The 18,650-nt window shown below is 37.5% G+C and overlaps 1 protein-coding gene across 6 annotated transcripts in view; it reads right to left on the bottom strand.

Annotated features, from left to right (window-relative positions):
* Positions 1-18,650, bottom strand: part of SOX5 (SRY-box transcription factor 5) — a 960,413-nt gene that overhangs the window by 215,900 nt on the left and 725,863 nt on the right. For all 6 annotated transcript variants that reach the window (XM_036251464.1, XM_036251468.1, XM_036251466.1 and 3 more), the window contains one exon: positions 8,305-8,391. In XM_036251464.1, coding sequence (XP_036107357.1) covers positions 8,305-8,391 — 87 coding nt within the window. The remainder of the gene's footprint in view (positions 1-8,304; positions 8,392-18,650) is intronic.

Here is an 18,650-nt window from a genome sequence, read left to right on the forward strand (position 1 = left end):
AGTTTTTTGTGTTTTTTTTTTTTTAATTTACCTTTATTGTTGAAAGTATTACAGATGTCCTCCCTTTTTTCCCTACCGACCCCCTCCAACCTGCTACCCCCACCAGGCCTTCACCATACTATTGTCTGTGTCCATGGGTTATGCATATATGCATATAAGTTCTTCGATTAATCTCTTCCCACCCCTCTCCTTCTCTCCACCCTGCCCTCTGAGATTCGTAAGTCTGCTCCATGCTTTCATGTCTCTGGATCAATTTTGTTCATTAGATTCCACATATAAGTGAGATCATGTGATACTTGTCTTTCTCTAAATGGCTTATTTCGCTTAGTATAATACTCTCTGGGTCTCTCTATGCTGTCTCAAACGGTAAGAGATCCTCTTTTTTAGAACTGCATAATATTCCATTACATAAATGTACCACAGCTTTTGTATCCATTCATCTACTGATGGGCACTTGGGCTGTTCCAGATCGTAGTGATTGTAAATAACATTGTGATGAACATAGGGGTGGATATATTCTTTCTGACTGGTGTTTCAGGATTCTTAGGATATATTTCTAGAAGTGGGATAACTGAGTCAAATGGCAGTTCCACTTTTAATGCTTTGAGGAAACTCCACAATGTTTTCCACAGTGGCTGCAGCAGTCTGCATTCCCACAGCAGGGTACTAGAGCCTCCTTTCTCCACATCCTCACCAGGACTTGTTTGTTAATTTGTTGATGGTGGCCATTCTGGCAGGTGTGAGGTGATACCTCATTGTTGTTTTAATTTACATCACTCTGATGATTAGTGACTTTGAGCATTTTTTTCATGTTTATTGGCCATCTGTATGTCCTCTTTGGAGAAGTGTCTACTTAGGTCCTTTGTCTATTTTTAATTGGATTATTTGCCTGCCTTTTTTTTTAAGTTGTATAAATTCTTTGTATATATTGGAAATTAACCCTTTAACAGATGTTTCTTTGGCAAATATGTTCTCCCATATAATGGGATCCCTTTTAATTTTGTTGATGGTTTCTTTTGCTGTGCAGAAGCTTTTTATTTTGATGTAGTCACATTTGTTTATTTCTTCCTTTGTTTCTCTTGCCCTAGGTGATATACTGGTGAAAATTCTGCTACATGAGATATCTGAGATTTTGTTGCATATGATTTCTTCTAGGATTTTTATGGTTTCTCAACGTACATTTAAGTCTTTTATCCATTTTGCGTCCATTCTTCTGTATGGCATAAGTCTGCCATACACAGGAATAAACTCAAAACAGATTTCAGTTTTAAAATTTAACATGTATATGGTGAAACTATGCATTTTCCTCCCACTTTTAAAGCACTGTCACCCAATCAACTTTGTAAGCTAGAGGTATTAACATCACCATCAATTCTCTTCTCAACTACCCATCCCTGTTATCCATTACATCAGCAAATAATAATTTTCCCTTAAAATAGCTTTGTTCTTTTTCTTTAATTTAATTATGTTTCAATATCATTATGTTCACATGAGTAAAATAATCAGTAATTATTAAAAGTTATAAGTGAAAGATTTCCTGTCAACTCTGTCCTTTAAAAGAAATCAGCATTATTATTTTCTTGTGTACCTGACCTTTGTTCATAAAGATTTAAGCATATACTACAACATTTCTATATTAGTTTACCGTAGCTGCCATACAGAATACCACAACAGAAATGCAAATTTATTGGCCAGAAGTCCAAGACCAGGTGTCACCAGGGTTGGTTCTTCTGAGGGCTGTGAGGAGATCTGTCCCAGACTCTCTCCTTGGCTGTAATTGTCAGCGTTTTTCTGTGTCTTCACATCATCTCTCTTTGTATATGTCTATGTTCAAATTACCTCTTCTTATAAGGACACCAGTCATATTAGATTAGGGCCACCCAAATGACCCCAGTTAGACTTAATTACCACTATAGAAACCCTATCACAAAGTACAGTTACATTCTGAGGTACTAGGAATTGTAACTTCAACATAGGAATTTTTTAGAGGACACAGTTGAACCCATCAGAGTTTCCTATACACAAGTGACAACATAACATAGACACTGCTGTGCAGTACTGAGGGAGAGCTCTTGTTCCAGCTTCCCTTCCCCATCCCCACTGCCACTCTACATCATCTTTCCCATGAACTGTTACAGCACACTTTTAATAGAACTTCTTGTCATTCATTTTTCCCTGTACAAGCCTATCCTCTGAACAGGTACCAAAATGATTTTCCTAGAAAACAAACTTTGTCATATCACTTCCTCTGTTTAAACACCTCCAGTGCCTTCAGAATAAAATGTCAACTGATTCTTAAGAATGAATGAGGTCCTTCTATTTACAATAGCTAAGATCTGGAAACAGCCCAAGAGCCCATCAGTAGATCAAAAAGCTGTGGTACATTTATACAATGGAATACTATGCAGCTGTAAAATATATATATATTTATATATATATCTCTTACCATTTGAGACACCATGGAGACCTAGAGAGTATCATGCTAAGTGAAATAAGCCAGTCAGAGAAAGACAAGTACCACATGATCTCACTGATATGTGGAATCTAAAGAATAAACTGATGAACAAAATAGATCCAGAAACGTGGAAGCAAAGAACAGACTGACAAATCTCAGTGGGAAGGAGGTAGGTGGGATGAGATTAATCAAATAACTTATATGCATATATGCATAACCATGGACACAGACAATAGTGTGGTGAAGGCCAGGGTCTTGGCAAGAGCAGGGTAGTGGGGGTCAGTGGGGTGAAAAGGGGGCACGGTGATCATTTGAGTGATTCCTATAGTTCTCTAGGTTCCGTGGAAGAAGTACAGATTAGAACATTCCTCAACATAATGTAACAGAAGACACTAGGGAAGGTAACCAGCTTCAGTCATCTCCATCTCGTCAAGAGATATCGCCATCCACACGTTGTTTGGATTCCTTTTTCTGTCTCATTTTCTGTATCTAATGTATTGAGAATCCTGTTAACCCTAGACCATATTCTAAATCAGTCCATGACTCATCACTTCTACTACTGCTCCTTACTCCAGACCACCATCACCTCTTGCCTTGATGACTACCACAGCTTTCTAAACAATTCTACCTGCTTCCATTTCCCCTACTAAAACCCATTCTCCAAGCAAAAATTCAGAGTGATGTTCGGAAAGGTAAATCAAATCATGTCACATGTCTGTATAAAACTATTTCATAGCTTTAAACTACATATAGAATAAAATTCTGCCCTGGCTGGTTTGGCTCAGCGGTTAGAGTGTCCATGGTCCAGAGAGACCCAGGTTCAGTTCCTGCTAAGGGCACGTACCTCGGTTGCAGTTTGTCCCTGGCCCTGGTTGGGTCGTGCGGGTGGCAACCACTCGATGTGTCCCTTTCACGTCCATGTTTTTTTCTCTCTCTCCCCCTCCCACTCTAACTGAACAAAATATGGAAAAGTGTCCTCGGGTGAGGATAAAAAAAAAATTCAAACCCCTTACCCTTCCAAAGCCCTGAATGATCAGGCCCTCAACTTCTATGGAATCATTACCTTCCACTTTCTCTTCTGCAGAAGTGTTCAGTCACATGACCTTCTCTGAGTTGCTCTAAAACCAATATGCAAACATGCTCCCATCCGATTGTTTCCCCTGGAGAACTATTCCCCTAGATGAAGGTTTCCCGATCTAGGCACTTACTGAAATTTGGGGCCATACAATTATTTTTCTGGGGAGCTGTGTTTAGTGTCTCTGGCTAGATGCTGATAGTACTCTCCATCTAGTTATCACACTCTGCAAAATGTCTCCAGAAAGTGCCAAATTTCCCCTGGTAGGGCAAAATCATCCTTAATTGAGGACTACATCAAATGACTGGCTCTTTTCTTTAATTCATTCAGCATAAATCCACAGAGTTCCTCCCATATGTCTACACCAGTCTAGGTGCTAGAGATGCTACAGGGTACAAGCCAGACAAGAATGTCAGCTTCATAGACTTTGCATTTAAATGAAAGAGATAATCAGTCAATCATTCAATCAACAATTCCATCACTAAAACTCAGATCCATCCAGATAGCAGTATTTGTTGAATGAACTGAAAATATACTGAATAAAGAGACTAACTTAAGTTAGTCTAAACTTAACAACTAAAGCTCCTTTTATTGGCACTCTTATCCAATGAGAGAGAAAGGTAGATCCCCCTCTAATTTATCATATGGGGTCTGATTCTTATCCCAAGCCTCCTTGTTTTCAGATTGTCTAATGTTATTTAAACAGAATTGTCTCTTTCAAGCCACATACTGAATCAACATATGTCTTTTATCTCAGACTGCTAATTCACCTAAGAGAGGATCTACTTTAGTCCACCTGTTGAATCCACATAGGATGTCTTTTGTCCACCAGTTCTGAAAGGCCATAGTATGACTGAGTTGATTATTACCTTGAATCCATCACTGGCATTATAAAGCTGTTTGGTCTTTGCCTTTCTGTCCCAACTTCTCGAAAGAAGAAAACTGTAGCATCCAAGAACAGCCCATTTCTACTGCACAGTACTAACTTCAGCTGGTGTTCTCTTTAACACCAGACAGCACACTTTGCGTGCCCAAATCAATGCATTCTGAGGAGGGTGAGAAGGGTCTACCCGGGACACCGATGGGAAAGAAACCATGCTCTAAAGAATTCTTCAAAGAAGTCTAGTAGAGAAACTGATCTAGGCATTTCAGAGTGGCCTAGCCAGAAAGCCTCTCAAACAAGGGTCTTCGTTTATAACCTCACCAAGATAGAAATGCTACTGGAAAGAATTTTGCATGCAGATAGTTTTTGTTATAATTCTACAAATAAATTTAAGTCAGTATGACTTTACTGAAAAATGAGTAATCTGTTCAGATCCATCAAAGCCACCTTGGATCGCCCAACGCTGTCCTCAGGCGAAGTGCCAATGGAGTGACATTCAGTGACATGGAACTTCACGCAGGCTGAAACGGTATGTGCCACAGTTGGTTGTCAGCTGGGACACAGGCACTGTGTTTTCCCCTTTTCAATAACTATGAGGCTATAAAAGGCATTGCTTTATCTTTCACTAAAACTTTACTCAGTGCTTTTGCTTTAGATAAGGGCAAAAACACTATAAACTGGCCAGTTACACTCTATGGCTGATTAGGGAAGAAGAATTAAATAATTTCTTCAGGTAGTCAAACTGTTTTGTTCTGCAAAACTGGATCTAGTGTCCTTTGTGTGTATATGTTTTCTAAAGAGGATTGTTTCTAATGTAACTTTAACACCTAATTACTTCACATTTCCAAAGTACCAGACCATAAAATGGAATCAATTCTTACAGGCAAAATAATCTATCCCGGAAAATAATTTTATGCTTTTAAAAGTGGTGACCTTTACTAACTCACATTGTTTCTTAAAAGTGAGACTGACTTTAAGCGGGGATGACAACAGTTTATTGATAGCTAAACTATCCAAGCCAAACACTATTTACTTTTCCTACTTTTAAAAGCTTATCATATTTACTTTTTCAATGGGAAGGAACACTTCTTTGAACTTTGCCAAGCCGTAATTTTAATCTTTGTCCACATGCCCTGAAAGTAATTCACTCACAGCAACATGAAGCCAGCACTTAGGAACTGAGCGCGGTCCTCACTTGGCTACAGTCTTAGATATTCAAGAGGTGCATGTTGATGCGCACGCACGCACGTGCACACACACACACACACACTCACTCGCACTTTTCCTGGAACTAATTAGGAGACTTGACGTGGGGCGGTGAACACTCAAACAGTGCACAGATGATGGGTTGTAGAACTGTGCACCTGAAACCTGTATAATTTTGTTAACCAGTGTCACCCCAATAAAGTCAATAAAAAAATAAAATAAAAGTTAAATGAAAACTGACCAGTGTGACCGAGGAGAAAAGTTCCACTCTACAAGACCAGGTAAATGTTGTAGAGGCTATACACACTGTGATACATGCAAAGATGCTATTCACATAATCATTCTCAGGTATCATTAATAAATCATCTAATAATGGAATAAGTTCATATGTTCAGATAAAAAAGCTCATTCTTAGCCTTCCCTACCCTGACCCAAAACAGCGCACGCGTCCATGAGACTTACACCTTTATTTGCCTCGTAAAATTGAAAAACAAAAAAACAGCTGCCAAACAGCTAAGCCATTGTTCTTGTCTAACTTCTGAGGTGGCATGAAAAAAAACCCACATTCCTGGGCACCCCATAATCATCAAATCTGACCCCCTAAGAAGCATTAAGTCAAATTTATTTACCCCCAGAGGGCAACACACTATTGTACCCTCTCCACTCTCTAGCCACCTACGAACAATGGACAGTAATTGCAGCCCTCAGGGCGGTCAGCAGGGAAAGCCACGGAGCGAATCCTCCCGTCCTCTGCCAAACCTGCTCTGAGCACCTAATAACCGTGCCCCCGACAGAAGAAAGGTCTACAGTTGCTTTTAAAATGCATCAGAAAACAGCTTTTTGAACAGAACCCGAGGACAATAACCAAACTTGTGCTCTGAATGTGAAGCTTAAAAAACTCAAAATTAAAGCCAGAAACTTCTTTTGTGACTGCACTGCGGCTTGGTGAACTGACCAGCCCCACCGGCAAGCCTGAAAGGAAGGCTGAGTTCTTTCCTCGGAGCTTCTCATCACTGCTGTCGCTGCTTTTAAGTCTGACTTGTGAGGAAAACAAGGGAGGGACACACGTCTGTCCTCCAAGGGAACGAGATCACAAGGCGGGGGGACAGCCGGTCTCCTCTGCTCTACTCTCAGTGATCACCTAGGTCAGAGGAGAAAACCTGGGAGACTAACACATCCTTTATCTCAGGTACAAATGGCTTCAAGTCCAACAAAATAATATAAGGGATACGCTGCCTCAGAAAGAGAAACTTCTTTGTTCTCTTTCAACGGGGTCTTCAAGCCCTTTAGGGCATGGTATTATTTGTTTACATTGGATTCCATTACAGATTTTGTTGATTCGCACCTATTTATTCTCTCATCACCCACTCACACCTAATCATAGCCTGAATGCACGGCAACTCCAAATATATTGATGAAAAGTGAAATACTCAGTCAAGCATTTTCTGAAAGTATCAAATTACTGAGAGGTTTAGAGAGGACGGAGCTACGCTTTGCCTCCCTCCCGGAGGCTCTGATGTGGGGCCCTGGGAGAGACAATGGCCCCTCTCTAGGGAGAACACATGAGCACGCACACATACGCAAAAAGTTCCTTACACACAGATTTCTACATGCCTATTAATATAAATCTGGTGCTATTTTAAAAAGATATCCAGTCCCTACCTATCATGAAGTATACAGAGTAACTATAACAATGATTTAATATTGATAAGTATTTTTTCCTAAAAAATTATCATTGAGAACTCAGAATCAAAAGTAACAATTCGCAACAAATAGAAAACCACAGACTGCCTATGATGCTCTCAGAAAACATACTTTTAAACTAATTTAAAAGGAACATTTGACTATATTTTTATGTGAAACTGAATCTTCTCCCCTTGTTATTAGTAAAAGTTTATTAAACTATGAATATTCAGTAATATCTGAATTCTGTATAGAACTTCCCTCTTAGTTGTATGTAATTTCTGATTAAAAAAAACAAAGAGAAACAAAAACATTGACCTTATTAGTACAAAGCAACATTTTTTTAAGTGTTCCTCAATCATCGTTCTGGTTTCAAATGTAGATGATGTACATTCATACATCTAATATGTAGAATGTAGAAAATCCCCTCCTAATATGCAGTTTTCAACCCCACTTTAGATACAACTTAAAAAAGTAAATCACCTAAATGTTTTTAAATGGTGAAAACCCAAGCCTTCTAAAGATATCGTGAGCCCTGGTCAGTTCAGCTCAGCGGTTAGAGCGTTGGCCGACGGACCAAAGAGTCATGGGTTCGATTCTGGTCAAGGGCATGTTCCTTGGTAGTGGTTCAGACCCAGGCCTGGTCAGGGTCTGCAGGAGGCAGCCAGTCAGTGTGTCTCTTTTGCATCAATGTTTCTCTTGCTCTCCTCCCCCTCCCCCAACTCTGTCTGTAAATAAATAGAAAAATATCCTTGGGTAAGAAATAAAACACATTTTTTTAAAAAGGATATTCTATTAAAACAACTGCCACTTATCCCATAAGGCACAAAGAGAGGACACAAGGCCACTGAAACGTCCACTTTCAAGCTAGAAAGAAGAAACACCAAAGACAGGGAACGCAGGAGGCAGGAGAGGGGGGAAGTACTTTACTACCATTCATGCTCCTAAAAATTAACTTCATTTTGTAAGATTTTTGGATCAAAATAATTGCAAACAGATTACCTTTTATTTCACCAAAGTTCCCTGATCCCATTGCAAGAAGCTTGTCTTTCCAGTCCTTTGATAGTAGCTTTTCAATACTGGGGGTTTCTAAGTAAAGAAGAAAAAAAATGTAAGCAAATCAACATGACTCTCTTTACAATGGAGCTCATTAAAAGTCTATCTGCTAAAAATAAGGCCATCCCTATCCCAGCCCCAGTTCATAATGATTTCATCAACAAACTGATAACAGGGGAGGAGAAAAAGAATGCGTTTTGTCACCTGCTGTTTCAAAATCATTAGCTTTTTCCTCTTGCAGAATAAAGCCCTTCTAATTCTTTATGACAATGGGTACATAGAAACCTGCAGTTCATTGTTTTTCAATTTGGTGAATAAATTCCTGTTATAATGGATGCTTGTCAATTTCAGCGTGTGAGTCTGCAGTCAAAAAATAATTATGTTGATAAAATGCAGAGTAAAAAAAAAAAGGCAAAGAATTAGCTCTTAAATCTGCTACATGTAATTATATCCCTCTGTGTGTTTACAATTACATCCACTTTATAATATGTGTTTAACATCGTGTGGTGGTAAGCACACTGTGGAAAGATTTGCCCCAAACATTAAAAAAAAAAAAAAGTTGGTACAAAAATGCATTACAAAGATTGCAAAATCTGGAGAAGTGAGTAATGTCTCTAATGAAAACCTATTATTTGCTTCCTTCAGATTTGTGTCACACTCTTTGTAAAATGCCCTGGACTGGGACAGGGCACACATATTTCAGAGAGCAAAGTTATGCTTTAGTCTGATCATTTGTTCCTATATATCACATGGTTCTGACCTCTGCTTTTGTGTCCGAATTTTAATGTATAAGTAAATATCAATTCTAATAAAACTCCCAAACATTAAACTGCGTTCCAAACAATGTAATTGTACGTTCTTGTCGGCATTTAGATGGGTACACAATTACAATGGCTTTCAATCCCACGATTAGCGCTGCATTCAGTGAGAAAACGGAGTGTACTAAAAGATAAGTATCCCAGTATGCTCCATCTAAATAACAATACCCACACTTATTATCTGGAGCTAAGACGCACACAGCCTTTCTCCCTATTGGTGTTTATGTGTATTTGTGTTTGTGCAGACATTTGTCTACCCCCCACTAGGAGCATAAAGGGAGTACATGTTAACTTATCAAAGGGACCGTCTGGCCTAGAGACCATACGATTATTAGAAACTGGTTAATTTTCCCCACATCACATGCGTTTTTAGGCACCTCATTGTCATCTTTAGCTAATGCTACCTACTTTTCTTGCGGCTGTGATCTTATACCATCACTTACCAGAATCACAAAGCCTGTGTGCAGTTTTCAACAAAGTGAAGGTGACATATTCCTTGGAATAACTGTAACAATGTGGGATGCTTTGTGTTCAGGTGTCAAAAACTTGTGGATAATAAAATGGTGAATAAACGCTGAAGGATTACCACTTTACATAGTCCGTATGTACGGTGAAAATTATGTATATCACAACTACTGTGTGCATATTTACCTGTAGGATGTGTGAAATGTATATTTTTCCTTTGTAACAAAATATACATTTCCAATTTTTCACATTCAAGGAAAAGATCCTAAAGAATTCACTTTTTTCTTAAAATATTCCTTTTTTATGCCATGTTGTTTTTAAAATGGTAATGACAAGTATATGAGCAATAACATGGATTAAATATATTCTTCCTGTAATCAATACTTCTGTTTATTGAGGCTTTAAAGGTAACTTTAAATACTTCTGCAAGGATTTCTAATGTTTCTACCTTCCCAGTAAACACTTCATGAGTGGAATTATTTTTTAAACCTTATCAGAGTAGGTCAAACAAACACCACTGCTTCTTTTTCTCTAGCACTCCACAAAAATTCTTGAGAAGCATGTAAACAGGGCACAGCCAATATGGTATTTGCAGTAGAGTACTGTCAGTCATTAAAAGCTAACAAACCTTTTGCAAAGCAGGAATGCAGCAATAGAAATCTATTGTACACGAACAATAGGCCCCTGAACCTCCAGGCACCAAAAGCAGACCATTTTACTTTTAAGGCTATTGTCTGCAAAGTCCATGACAAAGCTTTTCCCCTGCAGCTAGACAAAATATTCACTGTAGTGTGCTCATAAAGAAACAGAAGTCTTCTGTCTAAGTTGCAGAGTTAAAGAAACAGCCACCAGATTTCTGAAACCTGCAGAACATTTCCTGGCCTCTTTATTAACTTGCATAGAGATATAAGGCTCATATACAGAGCGGCTTTTTTTCCAGCCCCCAACTTTTAACCTAGACTACAGAAAAATGAATAACTTCTTTAAGACCAAGTCATTTGAAAGATGTAAAATCGGAAACACATCTAACTCGGGGTTGTCATGTCTGTGGCTGAATAAAGACACTAATATCTGCGATTTGGATGAGGTATATACTTTCAATTCAGATTCAATAAACATTTATCGAGCAGCCTATGTGCCAGGGACTACACTAGATGCTTTCACCTGTATTCTCATTTGATCACAGCAAAACCTGAAGACTCAGATTGTGTTATCATATCCATTTTACAGGTTTAAAAAAGAGGAAGAAAGCACCTATCTGAGGTTTCACAAAATGCAATGGGTAGAGCTGAGTCTTGAACTAAGTTCTGTATTGTTTCGTTTTTTCTCCTGCAAATCGTAAGGTGCTCGTCCACAATGACGTCTCCAGGAGAGTGCTGTATTGAGGGCGAAATGCAATGCGTTGTACCAGGCCCTCTGCACGTGGCATCTTACACTTCTCATGATAATTTTCCGAATTAGAGTTTGGTAGATCTGTTTTAAGATCTAAGAAACCAAAGTTTAGGGAACTATCACTACTTGCCCAATATGGAGTTAGTTCAACGTATCGAATCTCAAAGTCTTAGTTCTTTCTAGTACACACACATCCGCAAAACAAGTGTGGATAGTATGGAGAACTATTCTCATTGTGGGGATCTGAAGGAGTCTCCCCGGAATGTGCCACCCTGGCAAGCAGATCATTTCTAGCTGAAAACAATTAAAGCCCAACAAACACAAGAAGAGTTTTGTTTGTTTGTTTGTTTTACTTCCCCTTACGTGCCAAAAAAGATTCAGACGGAAATACCTGCTACAGGAAGGGCACTGGAGAATATTCAGCTTAGCGCGTAAGTGTGGCAAAAACCTGTTCACTAGAGTCCCCTGTGTGTCCCATTGTTTCCACGTGACCCTGCAAGAATTTGTTTTTACCAAATGTTTGCTCTTTCTCATCTACCTGCACATTTCCTACCTCCCCCTTCCTTAGTCCAACATGACATATAAACCGCCTTTTGCCTCACTGTCTTTGGAAATGTCATGTTATGTGAATTCCCCATGCATTTGTATTAAAATTTTATTTTCTCCTGTTAATCTGCTATATGTTGTCTGAATTATTCAAACAGCCAGAAGAATGAGAGGGGTATGGGGAAAGTTTCCCAGTCTCAACATTATTAACTCCATTGGATGGATGAAGTAAAAACTTGAAAAGATAATTTGAATTCTGCGGGTGACATGTAACACATGAGCTGTATGGTGGGATTAAAAGCCAAGATTTCTTACACTTCTCTGTGTTCGGGATATAGTCCCACAATACGACTTCGCACTTTAGAGTCCTGGACAATTTAAGGAAAACCTATGACCATTGGCAGAGAAATACAACAAATTGAAAATGCATTCATATAGTGGAAAGACTATTGGGCTATAAGTCAAACAACCTGGGCTCTCACCAAGACTTTGACACTGGGTGGCTCGGAGGGACCAAAAGCACATCATCTCACCCACATCGTCTCTCTATCCGGTTACTGTGAAACACAGAGCTTAAACAAACCCACATCTGGTGTTCTGTCAGCCACAACGGTTTCAATTTGTTCCCGTTGGAAGTGCATGAAGGAGTGGCAAGAAATGATCTCACAACAATGAGCACAATGGACGGACATTTACAAGTGATTGAAATTTCTCTAAAAATGGTAAAGATTCTATAGAATATTCATAATTAGAAATGTAAAAGTCTAAATGGCAAAATCCCAATATTTATAATACAGCTGTTCATTAATGCATGAATATGAGTAAGGTGAAATTTGACACAATTTGAAAAATTTAATATGTAAGTGCTGCTTCAGAGCTTTTGGAGTAAAAGAGTTAGTAATCTATTAAATATTCCATTTCTAAAGTGCAATGTGTTTTTATAAATATATATTGAACTGTATTTTATACTGTGTGTAAGGAATGTTTGTGTGCTTAATTATTTCCAAATGTCCAAATTCTGGATTACCCATTATTTTCATGTTAAAATATACCTAACTTTAATTTAAAAACTTTTAAAGAGTTTCCTGAGATTTACTTCTCCCAAGCATCGGAGTATCACAGTTAGTGTGAAAATAAAAATTAGGGCTCCCTATATTAAAATCAATGTGTGGAATAATAATTGTTATTGTTAGTTGTAAAGCATTTCATTTGCTGAATGATGTTAGATGCAAACAAAATTTTTGCCAATGGTATATATTATTACCTTTATTTATAATCTTTATCTTTATTTATGAGAAAATTAAAGCTCAAAAGCTACTTTGCCTGACATCACCTGGGTGGACAGTAGAACAGGTGGAATGTGAAACCAACTACTCTTTAATTCAAGGATCTGTCTCTTTAAGGGAAAGGCAAATATGTATATACTTGAAAAGAGAAAATTAAATTAATGTCAAGAAATAAACTCGGAGATAGATTGGAGAGGTATGAAAGATAACTTTATCAGCATATTAAAATGAATATGACTCTTAATTAGACCACTTTTGTCCTTTTTTGCCAACTGGACTCTTTTGATATGTTCGCTTGCTTTTCCTTCTCACCCTTGCCTCTTCTGCTCACATATGCTTCTTCACATCAATGACTAGAGCAATCCCCACCAGCGAATGGCCCCCCCAACTGTGCCAGCCATTGTTACAACAGCATCCTGCCTCTTTAGGGCCTGTTCATTCCCTATAACTCTCACTCCTTTTTCCCTTCAGTGCCAAACACTCTTAAGACTGACTCCCTCATCTGGAACAATGAGACCCAGAGACTCATGCCAACATATTGTAATTCTCCAACAGGCTGCCAGTGCCAAGAATTAAACCACATTTGCTCCAGTGCAGTAGCTTTACACACAAGCTCAGGTTTTTGCTTTGTGTTTATGTAGGTTTTCCCCCTTAATCTCCCTTGAGCTGCAGTGGCAAGGATCATTGAAAAATCAAACAAGCAAAAAATATGTATGTATAATATTTGACTTTTTAAACAAAGTCCCAGGAGTTAGGTCACACAAAATCTACCACTGTTTATATTTTAATTTTGTAGCTTAGACGAAGCTGTGTTAGTTCTGACATGTGATAGGGTGCACAGTTAGGAACGGGAGTCATCTTTTGCAAGGAACAACACAGGGCTAAACTTCGAAATCGACCAATACCTTCTTTGAAGTTGAGAAGTAAAAGCATATGTAGATTATTCGTGTCATAGAGTTAGAATTTTAAATCCAGGAAGATTTTTAGATATCATTTAGATAAGCATTTCATAAAAGTAATTTACTAAGACATGTATTAGACAAAAATAGAACATACATTGTTTGGTTACTTACAACTAAAACAAACAAAATAAGCATTCCGTGATTGTGTAAATATAATTAACATTAAACATATTTACATTTCTTTTCGACAAGATTTAGATCTTATTTGCTAAGAGAATGTCAATTTTTTAGTGAGTAATGGATGGTATAGTATTATTTAAATATTTGACCTAGCAAAATAGTGTTGAGGTGACTGGCTTGCTCAGTACAACTTGGTAATAGCTGGATTGAATCAAACTTTTCATTTTATGGACTGAAATTATAAATTCAGATTAAAACTTTCCTAAGATCCAAAATCTAATTAATGATAAGGCGGAATTCGCAGCCTCACTCCTGTTACACTGCTCTGTTCAGTATACCATTCACAACAAGTTCTAGCAAAGAGTCAAACTTTTCAAAAATGAAATGCTAGTCCAATTTTACTCACTTCATTTAGTTTTAGACAATAGTTATATGATGGGTGGTCTGGATCCCTAATCTGTGCTAGAATTAGGTCATGTTAACTTAACATTCTCCCCTTAGAAGTGTTCACTTGATGGCCCCATAAAACTGGAGAATAAATGCAAGTTTGTGCACTTGGCCAAATACATTTTTCTTCAAAAAGCTAATTCCAATTCAGTAGGTTTATATTTAATTATAAATAACTAAATTTTTTTCTGAGGGAAAGTTGAGCCAAATCTGGAAATGATACGTCAGTGAGAGTTCAATTCATGTTGACAATAGCTGCCTGTCTAGAAACCACTTTGGGGCAAATATTAAACAATGCAATAGAAGTAGTGTAAAAACTTTTACATATCTGGAAAGTTATTTGTGCAATGAAGACCAGAAGGCCTTGGAACAGCCCATTAGCCAAGCACTACAGCTAGTCTGCCACTGGAAATGTCAAGTTCTTCTAGGAAATGTTAAAAAATAACACATACCACAACACACAACAGAAACACATCTGAAATTCCAAAGCATTAGGATTTCAATAAGCTCATTTTTATATGTAATTATCCTTAAGTAAATTAAGTTCTAGTAATACTTTACTTTTAGGAGTGCCAGGAGGGGAAAAAAAGTTGTCTGGTCTGCTGATGCAAGTTTTGAAATTTTTAAAATGAAATATGTTTTTATATCATTGCAATATCTAAATCATTAATCACAGGCTTAATTTTTCTCTTTTCATAAACTAAAATTGATACAGTTATAATAACCTGGTTCTGATTTATCAGGAAAGGAGCAAAAGGGAAGACTAGATAACACAGGCAGACCATTCATACAGCTTGGCCAGGAAGTTACAGCTAACACTCTCCAGGCCTGTTCCCTGCTGATCGATGGGGAAGAGACTGAACAAAGGTGGTTTAGACACATGTCCAGTAAGGTGTGGGTGGTCGGGGGCCAGAACAGGCATGGCCAGCGCAAGGGTGCAAAATCTGAAACATTTAAGCTCCTAAACAAAGAAAGCTCTCTCTCTCTCTCTCTCTCTCTCTCTCTCTCTCTCGCTGCTCAAGTCTGACTCCTGGCTTGAGGGGCTCTCAGACTACGCATTTGCCCATGTGGCCCAGAGCCCCGTGGACTCCACACGATGGGCTGATAAACTGAATCTAGCCCAGTGCTGATGTTCTGCTGGACTCCTCTCCCCCATGGAACGGAAACTCTGGACACTGGCCCTGCTTCCAGCTCTGCTGAACCACCGCTGCCCCTCTTTCAGGACTGCGTTAAGAAACGGGGACCTTGTAACCTGAGAAATACAATTTCACACTAATAAAAAACATTTATTCTCCCATGTGAGTCTTAGAAAATTTGTTTTCTCAAGATATCACAAGAGCCCCAGTCCCATTAGTGGTGGGGAAACTGAACCCAATAATTTCACTGGTAACAAAACTATTAACATACCTATTCAATTATACCCAATCTTATACCACATTTTAAAAGAATATTACATGATTAAATATGCCATAATCAATATGGTATATTGCTGCATATCGATACCCTTGAATAATCTTGGAAGTACTCTTCATGAGATGGCTCTATACTTTCTACACAAAAATTCCCTTGAGATGATAGACTTAAGAAACGCTCATGGTTTTACCTACTCCATTACTCAGAAAATAAGAGTATTTTCTTGCATAGACTACACTTCGGTTTGTTCTTGCTTGAAATATTAGATTCTAGCAAAAATAACATAAGCAATTTGGGGACAGCATTTCAAAGAATAACCATAACTTACTAGTTTTGTTACCTTTGGCAAGTAATTTAACCACTCTGCTTCAATTTACTCATCTGTAAAGGGATTAATAACTGCATTTATCTTATATGATTGTCAAAATAATTAAATGAGCTAATTTATGTAAAGTGCTTAAAGCAATGCTAGTAGGCACAGTGACATTCAAAAATGTTGACTAATATTACAACTACAACTTGGTTCACAACAACTCAAGAGAATCATTTAAAAAATTAAATGAAAGTAATATATATATGCTCCACTTTGCCCCTCACTAAAACTACCAAGAAATCAAAAGCTTCATCAAAGGGTAATATCCCTATCTCTATGCATTTTTATGATAATGACCCACAACCCTTAGTTTCATTGGCTATCTGTGATTCTTATAAATTTTTTAGTTGGTACATGTCAATAAAGATGATATAGAAAGAGATGTAGCAGTAAGAGGGACAAAATAAACGTCATTTCCATTAAGTTGATGTATAATTTGTCCCATACAAATATACTCAACTAATCTTTGCCTAATTTTTTTTTTTTTTGATCCTCACCTGAGAACATATTTTTCATTGATTCTACATTGATTCTAGAGAGAGAGAGGAAGGGAGAGGGAACAGAGCGAGAGAGAGAGAGACATTGATAGGCACCCCCACCCGAGACCCTTCATTGCACAGAGCAACACCAGCCAGGGCCTTTGCCTGATTATTATTATTGTTTTGACAGTTGTCTTTCTAACTTTTCAAAGGTTTTATTAGGTCCTCAACAATGGCTAAAGCTTTTAAGTCAGTGCTGTTGACAAGTGAAAGGGAACAACAAATAGCTTTGTAGTGCTCTTTCCCCAGGGTCACTCAGCCAACGGTAATAGTTATTATTTTTATTTATTAGCACTGTAGCACTGTCCTCTATCATCGCTAACTCACCCCAACCCCCACGACAGCAAAAGCATTTTAACTTTTAATAAAAATGGGAGTGTGCAGCACTCCTGTGTAAAGATCTTTCAGTAAAGTGCACAGCTAATGAATACTGTCCATTTGTATCCGAATAATTTATGATGTTAGCAAAGTGTGGGTGGGGAAATGTGAATTAAGTTCTTGCCATTAGTTACAATGAGAGGGTTTAGAGTGGAGAGTCCGGCGAAAGCAAAGGGGTGAGTCAGGCAAGAGGGAAGAATGGAAAAGCAGACGCAATCTGAGGGAAAACTGGGAGGAAGATGTTCCTGATGTAACAATAAGTGAAACTATTTCTCATAAAAGATTTTCATGACTATTTTTACTGTGTCATCCATCAAATAACAACTCTCACAGAGAACAATTGTAATAAATCTGTAATTTTCCATACAATTTTATTTGAAGTAGTATTTTCTCAACTGTACAAATTGTGAGACAGACATGAAAGAAAAATAGAAGACACTCTATAAGAACTAAATTATAGCAAAAGGTATATTAGAATAAGGAATATTATTAAGGTCTTAATTTCATAAGACAAACACATAAACAAATAGGAAGAATTTCAGATTGCTTAGTAAAAACGAGATTGAGATTGCAACGTTCTAAGCAAATGATATATGCCTATTGATCTATTTAAGAAAAAACTGCCTAAATATGTATTTGAATTGGAAGCAATTATCCTTCTAAAAAAAGTGTATCAACATAATCATCCATTTAATTAACTATCTAGACTATGCTGAAAATTAATTATCATAGTTGTACAATTTTCGTTGTTTAAAATCGTGGAAGTAGGTAGTAGAGATGATAAAGAAGATATAAAAAGCATAGGAATAGAAAACCACTTAACATACATTAGAATAAGAATTCCAATACTTTAAAAATATGACAGAATGTTTTACCACTGGAAGTGAGAATTAAAGCACATACAGCCTGATGCTAAACCACTACACATCCTGAATCTCCTCTATCACAACATATGTGAAAACAAATCGCAATCGCAGCTTGCCAGATGCCTGAAAAGATAGGAACAATAAAAACTGACATGATTCATGTGATAAATCAGAGACTGCAAGGTTGTGATATGCAGGTAGTTGAACAGTTGAGCTGAAAAGCTACTCATAATTCAAATTATATTTTTATAGTCAATGCATAACATCAGACTTTAAAATTAAGAAAAAATATCCTCTAATTTGCTTCAAATCATATATCTAAATTTGCACATATCCTTCTCAACCAAAGTAGTCCATCTGCCTTAACGACTTGTTATATTTCTCATAACCTTTCATGGGTTTTTGGATCGCATCATTTTTAGAGTAATTTTAGATGAGAAAATACAATAGTTGTTTTTTGCAGGGGCAAAAAGGCATTTAATATTCACAAGTTTAGAAACAATCTAGGCAACAATGAAACCTGCAGTTGTGTGTTTGCTATAATATGCCGTGACCCCCAAAAGGCAGGACTTGACCTGTAAAAGTTCCCTTTAAAAATACTTTTCATTTAAGAAAGAACAAGTGAAAGAAAATAAAAAGGAAGCAAATGAAAAGAAAAAAGCATAGTTAGGTTTCACATTTCCCTTA

This window comes from Molossus molossus, unplaced genomic scaffold (assembly GCF_014108415.1).
Source record: "Molossus molossus isolate mMolMol1 unplaced genomic scaffold, mMolMol1.p scaffold_m16_p_10, whole genome shotgun sequence".
Lineage (NCBI taxonomy): Eukaryota > Metazoa > Chordata > Mammalia > Chiroptera > Molossidae > Molossus > Molossus molossus.